The following is a 25,363-nucleotide window of genomic DNA, read 5'->3' on the forward strand; positions in this document are numbered from 1 at the left end:
AGTTAGCCCTTTGTCCTGTGGACAACGGGAAAGCTCCAATGAATGAGGATTCTTTTAAAAAAGAATGGTACTTTTGGTGGTACTGGTGTTTGAACTCAGGGCATTGTGCTTGTATGCTTGCTGGGTAGGTGCTCTATCACTTGAATTTGAGCCACACCCCCAGTCCTTTTTTTTGCTTTTAGTTATTTTTCAGGTGGGTCTCCAGTTTTTTGGTGGGACTGGGGTTTGAACTTTGCACTTTGCAAAACAGGTACTCTACTGCTTGATCCATGCCTCCAGTCCAGTTTTTGCTGTGGTTATTTTGGAGATGAGGTCTCATGAACTATTTGCTTGGGCTGGCCTTATATGGCAATCCTCTTGAGAGCAGTCTCCTAAGTAGCAGTATTACTCAGGAGGCATGAGCCACTAGCGCCCAACTGAGTCTCCAGTTTTTGCCTAGGGCTAGCCTCAGACTGTGATTCTCTTACCTGTGGCCTCTTGAGTAGATCACAGGATCATGCCACCATGCCAAATTTATTGATTGAGATGGGGTCTCACTAACTTTTTGCCCAGGCTGGCCTTAAACTTTGATCTTCCTGATCTCTGCCTCCTCTTAGATTAAAGGCATTAGCCATCTTGCCTGGCTAAGAATGAGGATACTTTAGAGTAGGTGAATGCCACATGAATACTAGTCTAGAACTATGAGTAGGAGGAATTACAATGTTTGAGAGTATCCCACTACTTCTGAACTGGACTGCTGGTTGCCTGACCAGGACAGCATGAGTCAGGAACTTCAAAACTTCAAGGTGAAAGGAGAATCATAGGCTGGGTAAGGTGGTGCTCACCTATAATCCCAGCACTTGAGTAGTGGCAGCAGGAAGATCTTGGGTCCTAGGCTAGCCTGGGCTATGACACCCTGTCTCAAAGACAACAAAAACAAAAACAGAATACCAAAAGCCCAATAGTTTAGAATGGGAAGCCCCTCTCATCAGAATGCTTCCTTTGTTGGCATCCTGCAACCAATAGTGAAGAATCACATTGCTGACATTGCCCCTTAGGCCACTCTGAGTATGGATGGGTAAGGCTAAAGATGGCACAACACAAGCCTGCTAATATCACAAGTTTCCTGAGAAATAAATGCACTGTCATAACAGCTGAAGGATGAAGGCCACAACGTAAGTGTTTCCAAGGCATTTTTTTTGGATGGGACTGGGGTTTGAACTCAGGGTTTCATTCTTGCAAAGCAGGTGCCCTAGTGCTTGAGCCACACCTTCAGTTCATTTTGCTCTGGTTATTTTGGAGATGGGGTTTCTTGAACTTCTTGCCCAGGCTGGCCTCCAATGGTGACCTCCCTGATCTCAGACTCCCAAGTAGCTAGGATTACAGGTCTGAGACACTGGGTGTCCAGTTTGTTTCCAAGGCATTTATAAGGGCAACAGGAATAGTTGTCATGAGGGGAAAATGGATTTGAGTTCAAATAGTATTGATTTAAAAGTTTCCCTTGTATTGACAATCCTGGTAAAGCACAGATTCACTGGGCTTACCCCCTGCTCGTGAATAATGATATATATCAGTACAGCTGGGGAACTCATCTTGACAGCCAAATGAAACAAGGTGTCATAAAAATTGGTCCTGTGTTGGGAGTGATGACATTTTAAGTGTCTGGCATCAGGAAAATAGAAATCTGTCACCAAGCATTTAACATCACCTTTCTTTTTGGCATTACTATCTAGACCTTCCAACAATGAAACTATCTAATGGGAGTTCCTAATATAGCAATGAATACGTAAAGGCACACTGGCCAGCCTTAGGGATGTGGTAGAAAACAGAACTGGAAAGGTAGATGGTTTAGGTTTAGGGAACCCTAAAAGTGACCAAAGATATCTATCTAGCTTTGATGTGGTAGGTTACAAGAAGCCTACCTTCTGAGCACAGAAATGAAAGAATGAGTGTAAGTTCTGTTAAAAAAACAAAACAACAACAAAAAAAGAAACAATGCAAACAAAATAAAAGAATGTAAGTCAGTTCATGATCATATGATACTGGTTGTTGGACATTTTTGCAAAGTTTTCTATAAGTATCACATTTCAGAGGTAAACAGTTCTTGGTACTGATTTTCTTTTGACAACTACTATGACATCCCCAATCAACAGAACTCAGGCCCAGGGAAAATACTTTCAATGACAGGAAGATGGCAGTGCTGCCTATTAAGGGTACCTATTTAGTCTTCATATTGGATCTGACAACTAATGTGGTTCTCCTGCATAGGGGCAAAGTAGGTATTAGCAAGTTTAGGCTCTTCTCTGAAAGTAACAGCCTGAATAGTTTTAGGGTCACAGATCATTTCAAAATCTGACAGAGTCAGGCACCAGTTGCTCACGCCTATAATTTTAGGTACTCAGGAGGCAGGGATCAGCAGGATTGTGGATAGAGGCCAGCCTGGGCAAACAGTTCATGAGATCATATCTCAAAAATACCCAACACAGGAAAGGGCTGATGGAGTGGCTCAAGTGGTAGAGCATGAAACCCTGAGTTCAAATCCCAGTATTGCCAAAACAAAAACAAAACAATCTGATAGAAACTGGGTGCAGGTGACTCATACCTGTAATCCTAGCTACTTGGGAAGCTGAGATTGAGAGAACTGTGGTTTGAGGTTAGTTAGCCCAGGCAAACAGTTTACGAGATCCCATCTTCAAAATAACTAGAGCAAAATGGGACTGGAGGTGTGGCTCAAGCAGTGGAGCTCCTATTGTGTAAGCACAAAGCCTTCACACACACACACACACACATACACACACACACAAGAATCTGGTAGAAGGTAAAGACCTTCTTCTAGAAAAATGCACATACACATTTTGGCATCCAACCTATCGATTAAGAGTTCAGCTTGATTGTGTGTTTCCTTCAGCCCCTGAGCCTGAGGAGCCAAACTCAGAGTCTAGTCAATGTGGAGAGTGGAGGGCAATGGGCCTGTGACAGTCCTCTTCTCATTCATGCCAAGATAGCACGTGCCAGAGAGACTTGGTTGTGAGCTCCAAACTTCTGTGTTTTCCTTGGTGTGTCACAAACTGGCTGTTACTCTGTACAAATCTTTTCATACTTCCATGCATCTCCTTCCTCAGCTGTTACACAAAATTAGTAAGACTCATCACTTCATTTTACCTGTCATTCTTTTTGGGTGGCTAAAGGTTTCTTTTTGTTATTGTTTTTTAACACTACCGGGGCTTGAGCTCAGGGCCTACACTTTGAGCCACTGCACCAGCCCTTTTTGTGTTGGGTATTCTCAAGATAGGTTCTTGCAAATTATTTGCCCAGGCTGGCTTTGAACTTTGATCCTCCTCATCTCTGCCTCCTGAGTAGCTAGGATTACAGGTATGAGCCACCGGTTCCTGGTTCTTGTTGTTTTTTAAGACAGAGTCTCACTATGTAGCCCAGGCTGGCCTTGAACTTGTGATCCTCCTTCCTCAGTTTTCTGAGTGCTGGGAGTATAGGTATGTGCCACCTTAGTCATTGCTAAAGGCTTCAATAGAGTCACCCTTCCAGAGGAAGTTGCTAGAAAAGCAGTCTTGGTAGGCCTAAAGTACTGGCATTGACCCATGCTGTGGGCCTATCCTCAGAGAAGCAGTATGGGGGTATGGCACAGATGTTTACAGTTGGTTTTGTGGCAGATGCATACAAGCTGGACACTCCATGGAGCCCCTGAACAGCTCTTAGGAGGAAACATTCAGGAGAACTGAGGACCCCTAGCTAATGGCAAGGAAAAGTATATGTCCTGCCTCAGGCTGCATAGAACAGGTCCCTGGGTAAGAAATGGTTTAAGAACCTTCTGGGGATGGGGGTGTGGTCAAGTGGTAGGGCACCCAACTAGTAAGCACAAGGCTCTGAGTTCAAACCCTAGTACCACTAAAAAAAAAAAAAAAAAAATCCTTTTAGGAGGAGCTTTCCTTAAAGGAGATTTCCCATTCTACAGATACTTAGACACTGGAGGAAAACACTTTAGCTTGAGGATTTTTTATAGTGTGGCTTAGAGGTCATAGTTTAACCTCTCACACTGCTGGGGATCAAACCCAGAGTCTTATACATGCAGACAAATGCTCTACTGTGGAGCTATATCCTTATTCCATAGTTTACCCTCTCAAGAAAAACTGACCTATCTCCCAATTTGTGGGTCACCTACCAGGAAGGACAGCTTGGCCTCGTCAGTGCTCTCAATGCCTTTTGTGTCAAATTTGCCCTGTTGGAGGCTGCTGTGCATGATGTTCACGGCACTTGTTACTCCACGCTGTATGTCCTGTAAGGTGGTGGCTGGGAAACCCATCCTCAGCTTGTTACACAAAACATCCCTAGGGGGAGAATAGCATATGGAGAGTGACAGTGCTCAGTATGGCCTCCAGGACAGCAGGACTAGAACACCCAGAACTCCAATCCAGCAGCACCAGTTGCGTTTTGGGGAGATAACTAATCCTTGAGACCACTATAGGAGACCTCAGGAGCCAGGGTACAACAATGACCAACACTCCCTCAAGAAGTGTTATCTAATAAGACAGTAAGACAAGTATACAGAGGAGATTGGCTATTTCTCTTCCCTCCATCTCTCCCTTGCTCCCTCCCTCCCTTTTCTTCTATGGTAACACACCAATTTATTGAGCAGCAGAGCTGGAATAAGGGGTAGGATGGACCTAGCTTCTGGTCAGCAGCTCTATCATCAGTTCCATGACAGAACTGACAATGTCACTGTGGTTTTCCCTTTAGCCAATTTTTACTTCTTATGGGGCTTTCAGTTATTACCACTGAGCTCCAACAAAGAAGAAGGAGTATAGCCCAATGAAAGGTAGTACCAGGTCGGAGTTGAGAGAAAAGGTTTTGAGTCAATTAGTTCTGGACTATGTACTCCACCACTTATGGGGTATATGATCTATAAGGAATGAAATCTCTCTAATCTCTCTCCACTTTCTGCATCTACAAAACAGAGATAATAGTTTCTACTTCATAGAGTTGTTTTAGAACTAAAAAGACCCATTAGATTAGTATAGTGCCTGGCCTGTAGAAATGGCAACTGCAATTGCTATTACAAATACTGTTTTCATTTGAACCACCCAGTCTGAGGGCCAAGGGCCCTTTCAACCTAGTGAAGGGAAGTAGGTTAAGTACTAGAAATTTGGCACTTAGAATCATCAGGCAAACAGGGAAGAAACAAATGGGCCTCAGGAATCAACTAGGACTTTTGTGGCTAGAAAGAGAATCAACCATACCTGAAGTCAGCCTCCAGCTCTGTGGTGGCGAGGTTGATCATGGCACAGAGACAGTCAATGCTGGAACTGGACAGAGCCCGCCCAATGCACTTCTTAACAATGTAGAAGACGTCATCTACCATACTGGATGTCAACTGGCCCTTCTCATAGGTGTCCAGAGCCACAGCCTACCCAAAAGTCAAAACACTCAGTGAGCCTCCTAGTTCTGTACATTCTTGATGGTTTTAGTTATGCTGGCCCTGCCTCTACTCCCTTTTCCATACCTTGTCCATGTTTCTCCCAATATGGCTGGCTTATTCTGGTCATAGCTTGCCAAAATAGCTCACTTTCCTATTGATCACTGTATTAGGGTATTTAATATCTGGGGCCTCTGACTTGGGAACACGTTACCTGGGATGTTGGACATAGGAGAGGCTCTACTTCCCTAAGGCTCCTCACCCACATACCTGTAGGGAGGAGGGAACAAGGAGGCTCCATGGGGAGCTGAACTGTTCTTTTGTAGTCCTTGGGAAAGAAATTCCAGCTGGGTATATCAAAAACATGACCACTCCAAAGATGCCCTCTTACCATACAAAGCAGCACCACTCAGTCTGCATTCAAAAGTATTCTCAAAGAAGGACCAAGAATATGACAAACCTCAGCCACTTCCTTCAGCCTGGCTTCTTGGACAGGCAGCCCCACTTGTAAGAGATGTGTCCTATGTCCTACCTTATTGACAGTCTCTCTCATGAAGTACTCCTCCATGGTAATATATAAGCCAATTAGCTCCTGCATGGTACAGCTCAATAGGCAGTTATTGAGGAGTTTGTCCAGGCACTTCTGGTGCTCTAGGGGACAGCCAAGAAAGGAACATTCACTTTTCTTCCTCAAGGGAAATGAAGAAACTTTTCTTCATTTTTTTTTTTCAGGTTCCTTTCTAGTCTTTGTTCCAAACAGGTGCATGTTTTACATGGCTATAATCATATTATAGACACTTTTTTTCTATATACTTAAAATTTTCTGTTTCTCTCTCTCTCTCTCTCTCTCTCTGCAGTGCTAGGGATTGTACCTAGGGCTTTGTACATGTTAGGCCAGCACTCTACCACTGAGTTATAACTCTAGCTCCAACTTACCTATTTTTAATGGCTATGTAGATTTTTTTTTTTTTGGTACTGGGGTTTGAACTTACGGCCTACAACTTGAGCCACCCCGCCAGACCTTTTTTGTGAAAGATTTTTTAGATAGGGTCTTGAGAACTCTTTGCTAGGAGCTGGGTTTGAACCGTGATCCTCCTGATCTCTGCCTCTTGAGTAGCTAGGATTACAGGTGTGTGCCACTGGCGCCCAGTGGATTTTTTTTCATGGGACTGGGGTTTGAATTTAGGGCTTTGTACTTGCAAAGCAGGCACTCTACCACTTGAGCCATGTCTCCAGTCCATTTTGCTGTGGTTATTTTGGAGATGGGGTTCTCACAAACTATTTGCCTAGGCTGGCCTTAAATCATGATCCTCCTGATCTCAGCCTTCTATGTAGCTAGGATTACAGTGTGAACCACTGGTACTCAGCTTTTTTTTTTTTTGTTTTTGAGATAGTGTCCTACATAGCTGAGGCTGGCCTCAAATAAATGATGATCCTCTTGCCTCAGACTCCCGAATACTCCAATTATAGGCATGTGTCACCACACCTAGTAGTGTGCAACATTTTATCAGATGCATAATCCATATTATTTTAACTCTCCTATTTTTAGACATCTGGGTTACCAGATGTTTTTCCATTGTTGGAGATAACTGGAGAGCTCAGTGAATATTTTGTACAAACAACTTTTTACTCATTTTTTTGTTATTAAATAGGAGTCAAAAGATACAAGTTTCCTGGGCAAAGAGAAATTGTATCTAGAACACTCCATTCCCTATACCAGCACTGTCACAGGAGTTTCTGTGATGATGGAAATATTCTTTGTGTGTTTATATGCTGATGGGAATGAAATGTTCTATATCTATGTTGTTCAATGTGGTAGCCAATAGACAATGGCAACTATTGAGCACTTCAAATGTGGCTAAGAGGACTGAGGTACTGGGTTTTAAAATATAATTGTAATGAAATTTGAGTTCAATAGATACATGGCAGGCAGCTGCTATACTGGACAATATAGCTATGAACACTGATGGTCATTATTGATACTGATAAACATTAAACTCCAAGTGAGCATACACCCTGCTTTAAATACTTATTCAATAAATCTCCTACTATGTTTTATTGGCACAAACCACACAGAATGCCAGAAACACTGGATGGGTCTTGAGTCCCTAGTTCAGGGAACCCTAAAGATACTTGGCCATCAGGAATTCAATGGTTATTTTTATGCCACCACCCCTACCCCCGCCTTTTTTTTTTCTTTTTGAGGCAGGATCTTGCTATGTTGCTCAGGTTGGCCTTAAAACTTTTGAGATCAAGAAAGTCTTCTGCCTCAGCCTTTGGAGTAGCTAGGAACATAGGTATATGCCACTGCACCTAACAAATGATCATCCTAAAAACCTAGACAGTCAGCAAGGCAAAGTGACAATGGGTCAGTAGTGCAAACTACTCAGGAGGTTAAGGTGGGAGGATTCTTTGAGCCAAGGAATTCTAGACCAGCCTGGGCAACATAATGAGAACCCTATCTCAAAACAACAAAAAATCCTGAAGAGTCTACTGGTAAGTGAAATTGAACTGTGTTCCATCTTTTTTTCTTTAAATATCATCTACCCCTTTGAAAATTGTGACTGTTAGAAGTAGAAGACTGGAAAGGGGTAGAAGACTTTCTTTCTTTCTATTATATACTTTTTTTCTGTGTGTGTGTGTGTGACAGGGTCTTGCCATGTAGCCTAGCTTGGCCCTCCTGAGTGTTGGAATTACAGGTGTGTGCCACCACACCCAACTTGTATTATACTTTTGGTGGTACTGGGGTTTGAACTTAGGGCCTCACACTTGTTAAGCAAGCGCTCTACTACTTAAGCCACTTTGCCATCATTTTTCTGTGTTGAGTATTTCTAAAATAAGGTCTTGCTTTTTGCCTGGGTTGGCTTTAAACTGTGATCCTCCTGATCTCTGCCTCCCAAGTAGCTAGGATTACAGGTGTGAGTCACTTGTGCCCAGCTTACTTTTTGAAAAAGCTTTAGAGTATAATTTATAGTCCATAAAACTCATACATTTGTATGTGTACAATTCAATGAGTTTTAGCAACTTTATACATATGTGCAACAGCTGCCACAATCTGGTTTTAGAATATTTCTTCCATTCCCAAAAACTCCCTACTACAGTTATATAGGTTTTTTATACTACTTAAATTATCATGTGCACTCCTCCTAAAGTCTTAATGATAAAACTCTAAACCAGAGCTGGCATAAACCAAGGTATAGGGAAAAGACCAGAGGAAAATCATCTAAAACTGAGCATCAGATTTTTTTGCCTATAAAATGATTGGTGGCCTCAAGGATTCAGTACAATTCTAAAATATGGTGCATTGAGAGTCCCTCTTGAGAGCCAATTTGGTCAAAGATGCACTGAGGATTAACGAGTTACTTCCTTAGTAAGAGATCTGTGGCTTAACTATGACAAGTCAGTCAGTACTCACTGTACATGCCAGCTATCTCACAGACTCTGGAAACATGTTTTACCTTGCTTTACTTCTTCTGAGGCCATGGAGTCCCCCACCTCAAAATCTGAGCTGACTCTCTTCCTGAGGAAGCGCAAGTACAGCTCACTGCGGGCATTCATCAGGGTGACCTCAGTCAGGATGGGGTCCAGTTCCCTGAGCAGAAGGAATGAGGAAGATACTGAATTCCCTCAAATGGAAGAGCTACAGACAAACAGACTTTAACACCCCTACTCACTGAGTCTGTAAAGGACAGCTCTGCCAGTCGGTCATCCTGGAGGTACTGCCCCAGTTATTATCAGGGACAGTGGTCAACCACATTTTCCTCAAGCTATTTCAGCTGACTCATTCATGCCCTAAAATGATGCCATGGCTAAGTATGAGAATTATCTATGCCCTACATGAAAGAAAGTATATTTTCCCAATCTCTACTTTAGTCATGGTGGGATTTTAGAATATACCATTAAATTGTACCCCAAATCTATTCATTTTCCCCAATGTATAGCCAAAATCCTCAAAAAAACAGTTTGAGGACTCATACTTCCTGATTCAAAACTTACTACAAAGCTATAGCAATTAAGATTATGTAGTGCTAGCATAAAGATGGAAATACAAATGGAACAGAATTGAGAGTCAAAATGGTCAGCTGACTTTCAATGAGACTGTGAAGATACTTCAATAGGAAATGGTCTTTTCAATGAATTGTGGTGAGACAAATTGCATTATATACATAAATAAACTCCCTTTTACATACTGAAGAGAACTTTTAAAACATAAATCTTGACATATCCCATAATTTCTATAGCCTGCAGGATACAAGACCCTGAATGGCCTGACTCTAAGGAACTCTTCATGTTCATCTCATTTTAGGCTCTCCCTAAGGCTTTTCAGTTCGGCTATATTCAACTCCTTTCAGTTTTTCAAATACACAGGACCATTCCATACACTTTCCCCACTCTATCTGGGACACTCTTCCTTTTTTATTGTTACTCACTCTTTAGGTCTCAGATTTAAGGTCATTTTCTCAGAAATTCTTCCTGAAACTTCCCCAGATTAGGTTACATTTCCTAATTACATGCGGTTCTGTGCCCTGCACTTGGTATGTAACAATGGTTAACAGTGTGAACTCCATAGTCAAATTGCTTGAGTTCTATTTCTGCCTCTGCCAATTTCTAGCTCCATGACTTCTGGCAAATCATTTTGCCTCTCCAGGCCTTAGTTTCCTCATCTATGAAATGTTTATAGATTAAACAAGTGATTTACAACTGAGGGCGATTTTTGCCCTCAATGGGACTACTAGTATTAGCAACGGGGATATTCCTAGCTATCCCACAATGCACAGATCATTCCTCTCAACAAATAATTATCTAGCCAAAATGCCAATAGCGTAGAGGCTAAGATACCTTGGAGTAAAGGGTTTAATATTTGTTATAAATGCATAGAAGTGTCTGGCATGTAGTAAACACTGTATATGTGTTAATTATTACTGTCTATGTGATAGGTCATGGGTACTACAAGAACAGAATTACATATGTTTTTGCTCATTTTGCTCTAATACAAAGACCAGTATCTGGCAAATAATGTATACATCTAGAAATTTGAGTGAACAAATACATCTTTATAATGTTTGAATTTGGAATTTGCTTCTTCTTTGTTTTTCTATATTTGGTGCTGGGGAATGAACCAGGGCTTCCTGCATGGTAAGCACACATGGTACCACTGAGCTATATCCCAGTCCGTATTTTCTTTCTTTTTTTGTAGTGCTAGCAATCAAACACAGGGTCTCTCACAAGCTAGGTAAGCACTCTACCACTGAACACTCTACCACTGAATTATATCCCCAGCCCTTGCATTTTCTTTTAATAAGCACATTTTACATTTATTATAAAAAAAGTAAGTTTAAAATTTTAGAATAAACTTTTTTTTAGAAGTACTGAGGTTTGAACTCAGGGTCTTATGCTTGCTAGGCTAATACTCTATCACTTGAGCCATGTACCCAGACCTTAGGATAATAAACTTTTGAAGGAAAGGGAGGAAGAAAGTCACTCTGAGAATTAAAAAATACTGGTATAATGTTCTATTATTCTTTTTTGGTGGCACTGGGATTTGAACTGAGGGCTTCATGCTTGTCAGGCCGACACGCTACTGCTTAAGCTACTTCACCAGCACTATTTTGTGTTGATTATTATTATTATTATTTTTTTTTCAGTACTGGGCTGGAACTCAGGGACTGCACCTTGAGTCATTCCACCAGCCCTTTTCTGTGAAGAGTTTTTTTCAAGATAGCGTCTTGCAAACTATTTGCCTGGGTTGGCTTTGAACCTTGATCCTCCTGATCTCTGCCTCCTGAGTAGCTAGGATCACAGGCACGTGCCACCAGGATCTGGCTGTGTTGAGTGGTTTTGAGGGTCTTGTGAACTATTTGCGTAGGCTGGCTTCAGAATACTATCTTTTTTTTTTTTTTGGGCAGTACTGGGGTTTGAACTCAGGGCCTCATGCTTTTCTAGGAAGGTTCTCTACCACTTGAGCTATTCTGCCAGCCTGGGATGGCTTCAAACCATGATTCTCCTGATCTGTGCCTCCTGAGTAGCTAGGATTATAGGCATGAACCACTGGTGACCTGCTGATTTACTATTCTTTATGAACCACACATATATTACATGTATGTTTTGTATGATATTTTTCATTACAAAATAAGTCATTGATAGAATACTTAAGAAACAAAACCACATTTTAACAGAGTAGTCTCTGAATTATATATATTATATATGACTGCCAATTTAAATTCCTATGTGCTGAATAAAACAGGATATTACCTTGGTTCGATTTTTTCTGTTGTAGAATTTCTCATCAAGTTGTTCTGGACAAGCCGGAACTGCAATACACCACAGAAATGAGAAGATTCTTCCCCACACCCCAGCTATTGCCTCTTGCTGGTTACTCCAAACTTCTGCCACACAAGAGTATTATTTCTTTGGTGGGACTGGGGTTTGAACCCAGGGCTTCCTACTCCCAAAGCAGATATTCTGCTGCTTGAGTCACTCTTCCAGTTTGTTTTGCTCTGGTTATTTTGGAGATGGGGGTCTTGAAAACTATTTGCCAGGGCTGGCCTTGAGCCTCCTTATCTCAGCCTCCCAAGTAATTAAGATTACATGCGTGAGTCACTGGGGCTGGGCAAGAATATTTAGGTTCAGCTTGCTCACTCGGCTTAGTTTTCCTTCAAGCCAGAGTTGGGTTTTCTAAGTGATAGGTTAAAGATTTGCTTTTTGGTTTAGATGATTAACACATTACGTTATTGCACATAAAAGTAATGCTAATGGTGTTTTTGTAAGCTGACCCTATTTATGGATTTATTACACACAGTTTTGACCAAGTGTGATGAATAAATTAAAAAAAAAATTTCAAGAACAAAAATTTTTAATTCCTATGTAAGCATTATACAGTTCAGTTGATGGAGAAACTCTCAGCCAGTCCTGAGACCATGTAATCTGCTGAGTTTCCCTGCCCTTAATTTTGTGAAAATATGCCTCCCCAAAAGCAAGTGGTGTCCAAAAAGCAAGGTAAAAGTTAATGTGCTTGGACTGACAGAATAGTTCAAGTGGTAGAGTGTCTACCTAGCAAGTGTGACGTCTGAATTCAATTCCCAGAATCACACACACAAAAGTTAATGTACTTAAGTGATAAAGTTGAAAATTTAAGATTTGTTTAAAGACTGCATGTCTTTAGCAGAAGTTGGGCAGTGTTAGGGGAAAAAAATGAATCAGGCATCCAAAGTAGTACTGAACTCTGTGAATACTGAGTATTTCTACTCAATGATAGGGCTGGTGGAATGGCTCAAGTAGTAGATCACCTGCCTTCCAAGCACAAGGCCCTTAGTTCAAACCCCAGTACCACCAAAAGAGAATAGCATCAAGGTCATGTGGAACAGCATCAAAAAAAAAAAAAAAAAAAATTGAAAAATCACTTAATTGAAATTCTACTCAATGATAGTCTCCCTGAAATCATATTCCCTATAAGTACCAAGGGTCTACTCTACTGTCTATAGTCTCCAAGTCTGGCATTTTTGAAATGCAATTGTATGAGGCCATCCTATTTCTATGTACTACTTTTATTTTCTTCCCTCACAAGTATAGAAAAACAAAGTTCTGAAAAAATAAACATTATTTTAGCAGTTAAGGAACTAAAGGGAGACTCAAGACAAATTACTTGACATTCAACAAGATCCTAGGAAAGAAAACCCTCTTTATATCAACAGAGGGCATTGTTGCACATTCTGTAATAGAGAACTGGTCTAATGTTTTGTTGCATTCTTTCAGGAAGACCTTTCTATTCCTTTGCAGTCTTGTACTGAGGCCATAATCATCTTGACAACACCTGAAGTCCAAAGTAAGGAGGTAATAGGCCAGATGCAGGCCAGATGCATTCAGCATTTGTTCTTCGATTTGTGTCTTTTTTTTTTTTTCATTTCTTCTCTCCTAATTTATTCTCCTTAGTGTCCCTGGCTAAAGTTGCTTCCAAACTGCTGGTAGCATCCCCTGCTCACCTGCTGGTGGTAGTCCCTCTGCTTGATGAATTTGTCTACCACCTTCTCCACTTGTCTATCACATTCCACCTGAAGATATTTGATCAAGGTATAAAGTCTCCCTGGTCCATAATAGGTCTCCACTATAGGTTGGTGGCTTTCCACAATGCGGGCAATCCCTAGAAAGAAGTGAGAGGATGGATTCCAAACATTCTTCCCACAAAATAAACTCCTTCTTTCTATCCAGGCATAACCCAGGTCTAAACCAATGCCTTTCGGCTAATTCACTGACTAAAATGAACACAAATAGTTCTAGTTGGTGTGAGGCGTTGCTAACAAAACGTTTGTTAAATATGAACAGTAAATAATATATGAATAGGCATCTTTGGAAACTAAGACCACTCTCTTTCCAGTAATTTGTTTTAGGGTTAAATTTACTCTTAGAGACTTTGAGTCCTGAGGACTAGGAAGGATAAAAATACTGGGGAGAATCTAATCTTGCTAATCAGATACTAAATCTGGAAGTTAATTCTCCAATAAACCAATACATAGTAAGCTACAGGATTAGATTAAGGGCATAAGGCTGAGAGGAAAGAAGAAAGGCTAGGATACTGCAGATGTCAGACAGAAACATTTCTGGGCCTCCTAGAGATGTGTGGAGAAAGAGCCTCACCTTCAAACAGAAGAGTGAGTGTGTCTGCAAAGATGACTGCAGCTCTTCGATCACTCATGTCTGACCCAAGCACCAAGAGCAGGTTCTCTTCAGCTTTATTAGCCACCTGAAAAAAACAGAAAATCTGTATATATTTCTCAGACGAAAGGCCAGCTTCATACAAGGTACATCTCAGTTTTCAAAAAAGGCCTCCCTTGGCCCCTTGGGTTTTCTTTCCCCTCATTTCCCTTGAAGATTGGAGGCCCAGGCAGCACAAAGGAATCTCCCTTGGGGGCTCTGGGCTGTTGGAGCTCAAGCAGGAAAAGGAACTTGAGTATGGTGACAGGGCTTCTTCCACTCAGAGGGATAAATAATGCTTTTTTTCTCTTTGAAAACATGGAATGCCTTTAGCTGAAGGGACAGTACCCCTAGTTTCAATAATCTTCACAAAGTGTGACTTGTTATCATTAACAGCGTTTTTTTCTTTTTGAGCCACCAAAGAATCTGGGTACGATGGAAGGTATGTAGCCCAGGCTTATCTCTTGCCACAGCCTCCCTAGTGCTGGGATTATATGTATATGCCACCACACTTGGCTTGGATAGGTCTCTTAAGGGATTAAAATTGGAAGCCATTTCTAGGTTCCAGGTGGCAAAGTACTGACTGAAAAAAAAAAAAAAAGTACCCAGAACAGTTGTACTTTTATTTTTTGAGACAGGGTCTCACTATGTTGTCCAGGCTAGTCTCTAACATACCTCAGCCTCTAGAATGTTAGGAATACAGGAGGGTGTCATACTCAGAACTTTTTTTTTTTTTTTTGTGGTACTAAGGTTTGAACTCAGGACTTCACACTTACTAAGGTACTCTACCACTTGAGCCACTCTGCCAGCCACATTTTAATGAATTAACGTCTTAGAAGTAAAATGGGCAATTAAAATGTTCAAAAGGAACAAAGAAATGTTTGATGAAAAATGGACCTTCTTCTTCCCTACCTCTCTTGATCTAATTCCTCCTTCCACAAGTATATATACATATATATATAAAATTGTGTGTGTGTGTCTGTGTGGTCTCCAATCCTATTTCTTCTTTTTTTTTTTTTTAATTCGTTTATTCATATGTGCATATATAGTTTCGGCACAAGTATATATTGGGTTTAAACAAGTGTATACTGTTCCCCTCCCCTTCATTTTAAATAGGAATGCTATCTAATAAACCATATACGTTAAAGAGTAAAATATGTCAACACCTATGGAATGGTCTCATTTTTTTTTTGTGGTACTGGGGTTTGAACTCAAGGCCTCATACTTTAAAGGCAGGTGTTCTACCACTCGAGCCGCTCTGCCAGCCTGGTCTCATTTTTCTTAGTGGTAGAGTAGAGAATTCTCAGGTAAGGGAAGGATGTACCCACATATAGTTAAAAAAAAAAAAAAAAACCACATGCTTATTGAATTTGCCTCTCTCCATCTTAGAAAATTAACTGTTAATATAAAAAATAAAGCTGGGTGCCCATGGCTCACGCCTGTAATCCCAGCTACTCAGAAGGCAGAGATCAAGGAGGACTGTGGTTCAAAGCCAGCCTGGGCAAGTAGTTCTCAGGAGCCCATCTCAAAAAAAAAAATCACAAAAAAGGGCTGGTGGAGTAGCTCAAGGTGTAGGCCCTGAGTTTGAACCACAGTACTGCAAAACAAATAAATTTTTAAAAATAAAATAAAATACAACTGTACTTTCTTTTATTAGTAATTTGCAACTTGAGACTTAGAAATGGATTTTACTTTTAATCTCTCTTTTTTTTTGGTGGTGGTACTAGGCTTTGAACTCAGGGCCTCACCCTCTCTATGTTGACACTCTACCACTTGACCCATGCCCTCAGCCCTTTTTACTTTAGTTATCTTTCAGATAGCATTTTTGCTTGGGGCTGGTCTGGGTCAGCGATCCTCCTACCTATGCCTCCTGCATAGGTGTGATTATAGACGTGTACCACCACCTCCAGCTTGTTTTGTTGAGATGGGAGTCTTTTTTTTGCCCAGGCTGTTCTCAAACTGTGATCCTCCTAATCATCTCCCTGGGCAGGTGGGGTTACAGGTGGGTATCACTATGGCTAGTCTACTAGCTCAACAAAGAACCATTAATAAGAGCAAGTTACTTTGAGATTACTGAAATTGGGGGCTCTTTCCCATTGGCTAATGGGAGTCCATATTTTCAAAGAGAAGAAAAACATTAAAATCCTGAGACTTGAACTGAAGCCTTTTTACTTCTCAGAATTTAACTTCAAGTGACCTCATCTCAATAAGTCTTCATGTCCATATGGTTTATTTTGAGACTTAAGCCTGGTTATGAAGTCTTGAAACCATTAACTAAGAATTCCAGTTGCTCTTAAAAGAAACTAATTCTTAACTGATAGCTTGAAAAGGGTGATTCAACTTGCCAGAGAACTTGTATTTTAATTTTCCTATACTTTCACCTGGTTTGTTAGAAATAAATGTGCATCAGCAGATGTGTAGGCCATCTAGACATACACAGTAGGTTGGTAATGTGTTCAATGAATGCATGCATCCAGTTTTGCCAGACAACAGCAAGAGCAGAAAGAGGAGTCATTTGTCCAATTCCTCAATTTGCAGGCAGAACACAACACCATTATCCTGGCAAGTAATAGGGTCCATACCTGCTTGCAAAGGTATTCTGAGAACTTGCTTAATCCCTCCTCGTGCAAACCCAGCAGTGGAAAGATCTTGAAGAAGCGTTCCACCTGAGGCAAATCTCCTTCCTTGGTAGCAATGGCAAACTTTTCTTCTACAATGGCTTTGAGACGCTGCTCCGCTTCCTGTAGCAATTTCAGGTTGGCATCAATCATGCTTCCTGCACAAAGGAGAGAAAATAAGAATTAATGTAAAGAACAGCATTGTGCTGGGTCCTTTCCACTTGGTGCACCACTATTCACTTAGCAAATATGTATTAAGCACTTACTAAATGCAAGATACGGTGCTAGCAATGTGGATGATCAAAAGATGAATCAGCCATGATCCTACTGTCATGGAGGTTACATTTAAGTAAAATGTTTATAAGACCTAAATAAAAAGTCTGATAAGTGTAGTATGAAAGGTGCCCCAAAATCACAGATCTTGCTGAAGTAACCAAAAAGACTTCCTAGAGAAGATGACATCCCATTTCTAAAAGATTGGCAGGATTTTGATACAGAAGTAGAAGAGACATATGGTTCAGGCAAAGGGAATGAAATAAGCACAGGAATAAAAGTAGAAAGATGAAGAGTATTTACAGAGTACTGCAATAGTGTATGTCCTGGAATAAAGAGGAGCTCAACGAATATTTACATAATTAATGGCTACATGAGTGAATGTCCCTAGAAAGACAAGATGAGTGAAGATCATGGAAGACCCAGAATACAGGGCTAAGAATTTCATTTTATAAGTAGGCAATATGGTCAAGTGCAAAGAAACACTGGCTAGAGAATCAGTAAGAATGGATTCAGTTTTTTTTTTTTTTTTCATAAAATGGAAATAACAAGATCTGCCCTGGAATGGTATGGGACCTACATAGGGCCTACTACCAGAAAAGGAAACTTATCGAACAGCACATGGCTGAGTTTGCCTAATTCAAATTATAGATGCTTATAAACACTCTGGGATGCCAACCTTCTTTGCCCTGTCGGCTGAGCTCAATGACTGACTTGTCCAGGCACAAGTAGCGATGAATGTGGGCTGCAGCCTGCTCATAATCTTCATTCCTCAAAGCAGTCTGGACTCCATCCATGCAGAATTTCAGGTCCAAGATGTCATCAGCTCTCTGAATGGCCTGATAGAGGCGGTTCTGCAAAAAGACTTCATGCTTAGAAATGATGTATTATTCTTTCAAAAACACCTTTCCAGAAGGTAGGGAAATTTAGTAGCTGAATCTGATTAACCATAGTTCCGTTTTAGCTTTAACTGGCAAACACACAAACATCACCTCTACCATTCACAAAATTGTTATTGATGATGATCAAGACTACTGACAGGTATCATACAATTTTATATTAATATGGTTAAATAATTAGCTTTAATGGAAGAACAGAGATAACCCATATTTATATTTGGCTTATTTTGTTAAATTTATAATTGAATCAGGATGTATGTGATACATTGGGAATATGACATTGCAAATCAAGTAATAAAGTAAATGATATATGTGGAAGGTATTTTTCTTTTAGAATAAACAATCATTAAAAAAAAACCCTTTCATATGTAAGTTGGTGGCTATATTACTACAGTGTTTTGTGGAATTTTTTTCAGAACAGGAACAAACCAATCAAGAAGAGTTTATGCTATTTCACAGGGGTGGAGACTGGGACTGACTTGGTCAAGAGTTTAGACCCCATGCTATCTAATATAGTAGCCACTACACTGAGATTCAAAGACTAAGTATAAAAGTAAATTATCTCACTATTAATATCTCATGGTAATTACATGTTGCAATGTATTTGGATATAATGGGTTAAATAAAATATTTAGATTATTTTAACCTATTTCTCTTTACTTTTTAAAAATGGCTACTAGAAAAAACTAAAATTATTTTGGTGATTCACATTAAATTTCTTCTTTTCCAATCTTGGTGATTTATTTCATTATCTAATTGCCCTAGCACATTAAACATCCTTGTCTTGTTCCTTATCTCAGGGGAAAAGCATCCCATCTTTCTTTCACCAGTGTGGTGTTAGCTGTGGGTTTTTCACAGGTGTCTTTTATCAGGTTGAGGATGTTCCCTTCTGTTGTTGAGTGTTTTTATCATGAAGGGATGCTGAATTTTGTCAAGTGCTTTACCTGAGTTCATGAGGGGATTATGTAATTTTGTTCTTTATTGTTACAGTGTATTATATTAATTCATTTTTTGAGGTACTAGGATTTGAACTCGAGGCTCTACTACTTGAGCCATGCCCCCAGGTTTATATTAATTGACTTTTCAGATGTTAAACTCGTTTTGTATTCCTAGGATAAATTCCACTTGATTCTGGCATATATTCCTTTCTATATGTTGCTTGACTTGCTGTTAGTATTTTGTTGAGGCTTTTTATGTCTATGTGCAGTAAGAGCTATTGGTCTGGAGTTTTCATGTGATATATTTATCTGGTTCTGGTATTTCATATTAGATTTCTACTTGATGGTGCTACTCAAGTCTCTCATGTGGTAGCTCCTTTCCTGTTCTCTATTAACTCAAATACCAAAAGCTCAATGGGATTACCTTGGCCAGGTCAAGCTGACGGACTTTGCTAGACACATTCTCAGCTAGGTTGCAGGTAAAGGTGATCATTCCAGCCAACTGCTTTGCATCTCCCTCGATCAACTGCAGGTTGGGACTGGAGACACATTTGTTAGCACACATATATCCACAGGGGAGGGAGTTGAAGTAAGAGACAGAAAAATGTTTTTCAAGATGGAGACTGTGCCTTCTACTTTTTTTCTTTTGAGATAGGTTCTTGCTATATAGCCAAGGCTGGCCTCACACTTTCTATGTAGTCCAGGTTAGCCTTGAGCTCACAATCCTCCCAGCTCTGCCTCCTGAGTGCTGAGACTGCAGACTTGAGCCACCACACCCAGCCTTCTACTTCTTTTGTAGCTACCCATGAGTCTTAGTTCAGTTCATCCTATACATTCTTTGTTTGCTACTTTGTTTTTCTGGTACTGGGGTTTGAACTCAGGAGCTCATGCTTGCTAGGCAGCCATTCTACCTACCACTTGAGCTATTCCACCAGCCCTATTTTTTTTAAACTTGGCTTTTTTCAAGAGTACTTTACTGTGAAGTCAGACCTATATTTAATAAAAAATTATACTTAAGAAAAATTATTAGATTCACCCCTAAATATACACAGCCAAAGAAATACAGAAAAATAGAAATACAGAAAAGATTTTCCCAACTGCTAAGTGAGCATAAAATACACTAGCCAACGAGGTGAGAGGATACTGAGATCAAAGAGCAGTTTTATGACTAGCAACCATCCAAAATCTATAAAAGTAGAGTTGCAAATCAAAATCACCTGGGGGTGGGGGGCTTGTTAAAATGCCTATTGCTGTCAGACACTGGTGGCTCATGCCTGTAATCCTAGATACTCAGGAGGCAGAGATCAGGAGGAGCAAGGTTCAAAGTCAGCCCAGGCAAACAGTTCAAGAGATCCTATCTTGAAAAAAACCTATCAAAAAAAAAGAGCTGGTGGAGTGGCAAGTGGTAGAGCGCTTGCCTAGCAAGTGTGAGGCCCTGACTGCAAACTTCAGTACTGCCGTCCCGCCCCCTGCAAAAAAAAACATATTCCTGTGCTTTACTCCCTAAGTTTCTGATTGGGTAAGAGGTGTCAGGCCCCAAGATTGATATTTCTAACAAGTTTCTGTAGGTTCAAGGACTCTGATAACCACTGACTATATAGCCTTAGGTGTATTTTATGTTGGGTTAATGCTCCTCTCTATTTGAAATTCAATTAGTATAGAACAGAAAGTCAGGAAAAATAGTAACTTATCCAATGGACCCTGTAGGAATTTACAGTTCCTCTTGCCATGAGGCACTAACTCACCCCATTCGGTGGAGAGTGACCATCTTACTTTCAATGGTGTTTTGCTGTTCCAGAAGAGCATCCAGCTCTTTCTCCACCACTTTCTGGAGAACAGAGAAACATCTTGTTATCAGAATGGGTAGAAGAAACTTTAAGAGTTATTTAACCCAGCCACTTAACTGAAGGATGAATTCCATTTCAAGTTTCTTTTTTTCTTCCACTATGTTCCCCTCGGACTTAAATAACACTTTGTTTTTGCAATTAGCACACTTTATAATGATTGTTAACTTATGTGTATTTCATTCCATCTAGCAGATGGACACTATAGTGGGAGGAAATAAACTTTTAAAACGTTTAAAAAACATTTGAGGAGCTGGGGATTGAACCCAGGGTCTTGTGCATGGTAGGCAAGTGCTCTACCACTGAGTAACACCCCCAGCCCAGAAATAAACTCTTATTTACTACCATTAGCATAATGCCTCATAAAGCAGGCTTTAAAATACAGTGCCTAAACAAATAAAATTTCCAAATTGGCAGTCACAAAAAATTTTTTTCTTGGTGCTGTACCTAGAGAGATAAATATAGTTCTTGCTCAGTAAAGCCATTTACTGTGCTACTTTATGTAACCTTATGCTTCACGTTTCTTCACTTGTAAAATAGGGGATAGCATTAAGTACTCCACGAGACCATTGTGCAAATCACACAGGGTAACACACACAGTGTTAACATAGTACAGAGTGTATAGTTCAACAATAGCCCTTAATACATTTATTAAAGGCTATACATTTTTATTGAGATAGTTCAGCAGGATACAGAGGAAAACTTCCCCAACAGTCACTAAATACAAACACAGAACTAATGTTGTTATGACTATAAGAACTCCTGGCTGGACACCTGTAATGCTAGCTACTTTGGAGGCAGAGATAAGGAAGATCATGGTGTGAGTCAGTCAGGGCAAAAAGCAAGATCCTAGTGAGGCGCTGGTGGCTCATGCCTGTAATCCTAGCTACTCAGGAGGCAGAGATTGGGGGGATTGCAGCTTGAAGCCGGCTCAGGCAAATAGTTCTTGAGACCATATCTCAAAAATAGGGCTGGTGTGCAATATTGAGTTCAAGCCCCAATATTGCAAAAAAGAAAAAAAAAAAAAGAAAAAAGAGTGGTTTGGGAAAAAACAGTTACTAAACTTTTATATTAGAGCTTAGATCACTTTCTTCTGACTGGCAAGGAATCTAACTGACATTGGAAAGTGAACTGATAGCATCAGGTTGCTGTGGGAAAGTGAAGGAAGTAAAAGGAGATACAATGTTACCAACTCAAAGGAATCTTAGAATCTAGCTCACACCCTTCATTTGACAGAACATCACAGGCAGAAGAGAAAAAGTGATTTGCCAAGACTAGACAAATGTGCCTGCATCCTAAAAGCTCAAACTCTTACTGGGGTGCAATTACAGTTACTTGGGAAACTGAGGCAGGAAAGGTGCGCTCACTGGAGGTGTGCCTCAGATGGCAGTGTGCCTGCCTAGCAAGCCCGAGGACCTGGGTTCAATCTCCAGTTCTCCCCCCATTAAATAGATAGTTAGAAGCAGCTCGAGGCTAGGCTGGGCAAAATGGTGAGACCCGATCTCAAAAAAAAAAAAAGAAATCAAACTCCTACAGAGCTGTGTATTAACAGAAACTCTAAAATCACAACTGTAAGTCACTACCTACAAGAAGTCGTAAAACTTTTCTAGTTTATTTGCAACGACTTTCTGCTTAAATGAAATAACGAAAAGGTAGTTCGTTATTTTTCAACTGCTAAGTCAATGCAATTCTATTTTGCGAATCAAGAGGCTTGGCATACACTCTCAGTCTCACTTTACTTGGTGGAGAAAATACTACAGTGACAACCGGCCCGGGAAATCGATGGCGCGGGCGTGGGTAGAGTGGGAGAACATGTGGATCGCTTATATATCAGGTCAAACAACCTTGCGGACAACCAATCGAGGGAACGGAGTTGGCAGGTCTCCCCAAATGCCCAACTTCTCTCACGCTTCCTGGGTAGGTGCTTTTTAGTACCCCCCGCGCAAAGAGAGCTTCCCATAGCCCGGATTTCCCAAGACTGACAGCCCCTATGCCCACTGCCCCTGAATCCTCCCGGAAAAAGAGGAGGCTCAGCCCCCACCTCCTCGCCGCAGAGCCGTTCGTACACAGCCTCCAACTCCTGCAGCTCTGTCAGGGAGCGAATGAGCTCGGTGGAAATTTCCGAGCAGCGGCCTCCTCCCACCCCCTCAGGTGGCGGAGGCACCCTCGACAACTTCTGAGGGGAATCGAGGTCCGCCATCTTGGTGCCCACTCGGCACTTCCGGGGCCACCAAGGCCCCTCGTCTTTGGCGCGCCTGGCCTTTTGGGCTGTCCACAGAAGTGCCCGTCTAATTTTTAAGACTGGTTTAAAAAAAAAAAAAAAAACTAATGTTTTATTTTCCTCGAAAGTGACGGTAATATGGTATACTTCAGTAATTTTAGATCCTGTGTGGAAACAAGAGGAAAGCATTAAAAATTATCTACTTACATTATTCAGGCGCGGGTTGGGTAGCTTCTTCCGTCGCGCGCTGCCAAAAGGCCCCTGTCTTGAAGACTAATGGCGGACGCCAGCGGATTTGTGCTGGCGGTGGCATAGGCCTCGAAAGGATTCAGCATCCGTCGGATACCTACGCCATCCTACCTACTGCAGGGTAAAGAAGCGGCCTCGCAACTTTTCCTGCCCTGGAGAAGTGGAGGGCTGCTACGTAAGAGGGGGCCCGACACTTTGGCGGGAGCTCACAGGCAGTCTAGGCCCGAGTGGTTCTGGCAGGGGGGCGAGGAGATGGAGGAAAATGGTTGGGGCGCGGAAGTGGCTTTCTGGGGTCTCTTGCTCCAGTCGACCGGGTGGGAACGAATCCTAGTTCAAAATGAGGCCTGTACACCTGGCGTGGTGGTTCCCGCTGGTAAATCCCAGGCCTCCGAAAGACTGCTTGTTCGAGGCCAGCTTAGGTTACATATTTAGACCCTGACTCCAAAAAAAGAAGAAAAAAAGGCACGTAGAAATTACTTTGCCTTTAGGCTGTGGGCCTCCGAGGTGGGGAGATGTCGAAAGAAGCGAGAGGGACGTCATCTGGGATGAGTAAACGGTGGGTACCTAACCGGAGGGTGCAAAGGCTAAGCTAGTTTTAAAAAAACGTAAATAACGGAATCAGTCTCTGGAACCAGGACTTTGGTTTGAATTTGTGTTTTGGTAGTTGAGGCAATTTGTTTCGTCCTCTGAACCCCAGTTTTCTGCGAAAATGAAGGATGGCAATGTCTTGGAAGACTGCAGAATCTAAATGCGGTGATGTTCCCACGGGACATGGAGAAGGGACGGAGTGAGCATTCACACAGGCTTCCTGTAGAAATCGCAGATAGACGTGGAGGGAGTTTCAAATCTCACCAAGTTTTGTCCGTTATAATTTTCCTGGTGTGAGCTCTTCTAGTGCTGGACTGGTTTTCCTCCAGAATGCACCTCTTCATTACTCAAGATGAAAGTGTAGTTGGACAGTCTGGATCTAGCTAGTTTGGGGAAAATGAATTTTTAGGGCTAATGGATGGTATCTGGTTAAAAAGGAACAGGAAAGGCTGAGCGCAGTGCCTTACTTCCGTATTTCTGGTTACTCAGGAGGCAGAGATTGGCCTGGGCAAGAGGTTCAGGAGACCCCCATCTCAACCAATAAAAGCTGGGTGTGGTAGTGACCTGTCTGTCTTTTAGCTTCAATGGAGGTTTAGGTGTAGGATCTCAGTTCAGGCCATCCAGGTCTTAAACATGAAACCCTATTTGAAAAATAACAATCAAAAAGGGCTTGGGGGTATGGCATGAGGGGTAGAGTGCCTGCCTAGCAGTCCCTGAGTTCAAACCTCAGCACCAGAACAAACAAAAAACTAAACAAAACAACAAAAACACCCCAGGAAAATAGGCTGAGTTCTTTGCGTTAGCTACAAAGAAAAGTACTCATTTACTTTGTATGAGATCCTAGAAGAACCCTAAAGATATATCTCTCTGAGGCTCTTCTGGTAGACTGGAGGATTGAACTTGTCACCTGCTTTTGTGCAGCCCAGAAATTTCATTTATTGGACATTTGCTTATTCTCTCTGCTGGGTTAACAACAAAGTCAAATTTGTATGTTAATTACACACCAATGACTTTGGATTTCTCAAGATCGCTTGCTTTTTTTCGCTAAATAATGACACTGGAAAAAGTAATTTGGTTTACTTTTAAGCAATGTCTGCATGTATAGGTGTAGTTCTGGATAATTCTTAATGACAGAAGTTCTTCAGAGGTTGTACTGTCTTCTGTCTTGTCAGTTGAGAAGAAATCTTTTTTTTTGTGTGACTCCTGTTCTTTAGGGAGGCCTCTTGATGTGGCAGGAGTTCAGTTTTATTTTAGTGTTTGAAGGTCTTCCTGTTGTAGCCCAGGCTGGCCTCACACTTAACCCTCTGCTTCAGTCCCTGTAGTACTGAGATTACAAATGTGTGCCATCACATGAGGCTTTTTGTAGCGTCTTGTAAATTGGAAGCAAAGCCAGTTGCATTGTGTCTGGCATATAGAAAGCACTTTTTTTTTGTTTTTTCTTTTTTTCAGTACTGGGACTTGAATTCAGGGTATACACCTTGAACCACTCCACCAGCCTTTTTTTTTGTGATGGGTGTTTTTGAGATTGAGGGGAGGAGTCGCTCAAACTGTTTGCCCAGGCTGGTTTTGAACTTGGATCCCCCTGATCTCTGCCTCCTAAGTAACTAAGATTACAGATGTGAGCCACCAGCGCCTGGC

General features: G+C 41.3%; 2 protein-coding genes across 6 annotated transcripts in view; one reads left to right on the top strand and one right to left on the bottom strand.

The window, feature by feature from the left end:
• Cog4 (component of oligomeric golgi complex 4) overlaps window positions 1–22,897 on the bottom strand; it is a 30,200-nt gene extending 7,303 nt beyond the window's left edge. For both annotated transcript variants that reach the window (XM_020161635.2, XM_074055681.1), the window contains exons 1-12: window positions 22,709–22,897; window positions 20,569–20,651; window positions 19,248–19,362; window positions 17,666–17,840; window positions 16,678–16,871; window positions 14,039–14,144; window positions 13,387–13,544; window positions 11,660–11,718; window positions 8,866–8,999; window positions 5,940–6,058; window positions 5,232–5,398; window positions 4,157–4,322 (exon numbers count right to left, since the gene is read on the bottom strand). In XM_020161635.2, coding sequence (XP_020017224.1) covers window positions 4,157–4,322; window positions 5,232–5,398; window positions 5,940–6,058; window positions 8,866–8,999; window positions 11,660–11,718; window positions 13,387–13,544; window positions 14,039–14,144; window positions 16,678–16,871; window positions 17,666–17,840; window positions 19,248–19,362; window positions 20,569–20,651; window positions 22,709–22,867 — 1,635 coding nt within the window. In that variant the 5' untranslated portion in view covers window positions 22,868–22,897. The remainder of the gene's footprint in view (window positions 1–4,156; window positions 4,323–5,231; window positions 5,399–5,939; window positions 6,059–8,865; window positions 9,000–11,659; window positions 11,719–13,386; window positions 13,545–14,038; window positions 14,145–16,677; window positions 16,872–17,665; window positions 17,841–19,247; window positions 19,363–20,568; window positions 20,652–22,708) is intronic.
• A 220-nt stretch (window positions 22,898–23,117) lies between these two features.
• Window positions 23,118–25,363, top strand: part of Sf3b3 (splicing factor 3b subunit 3) — a 44,202-nt gene continuing 41,956 nt past the window's right edge. Inside the window, exons 1-2 of one of the 4 annotated variants that reach the window (XM_074055672.1) lie at window positions 23,124–23,312; window positions 23,626–23,693. The gene's annotated coding sequence lies outside the window, so the exon portion shown is untranslated. Of the gene's footprint in view, window positions 23,313–23,625; window positions 23,694–25,363 lie in introns of all 4 variants that reach the window. The other 3 variants (XM_020161641.2, XM_020161639.2, XM_020161640.2) reach the window with 3 other exon arrangements.

The sequence above is a fragment of the Castor canadensis genome, chromosome 15 (assembly GCF_047511655.1).
Source record: "Castor canadensis chromosome 15, mCasCan1.hap1v2, whole genome shotgun sequence".
Taxonomy (NCBI): domain Eukaryota; kingdom Metazoa; phylum Chordata; class Mammalia; order Rodentia; family Castoridae; genus Castor; species Castor canadensis.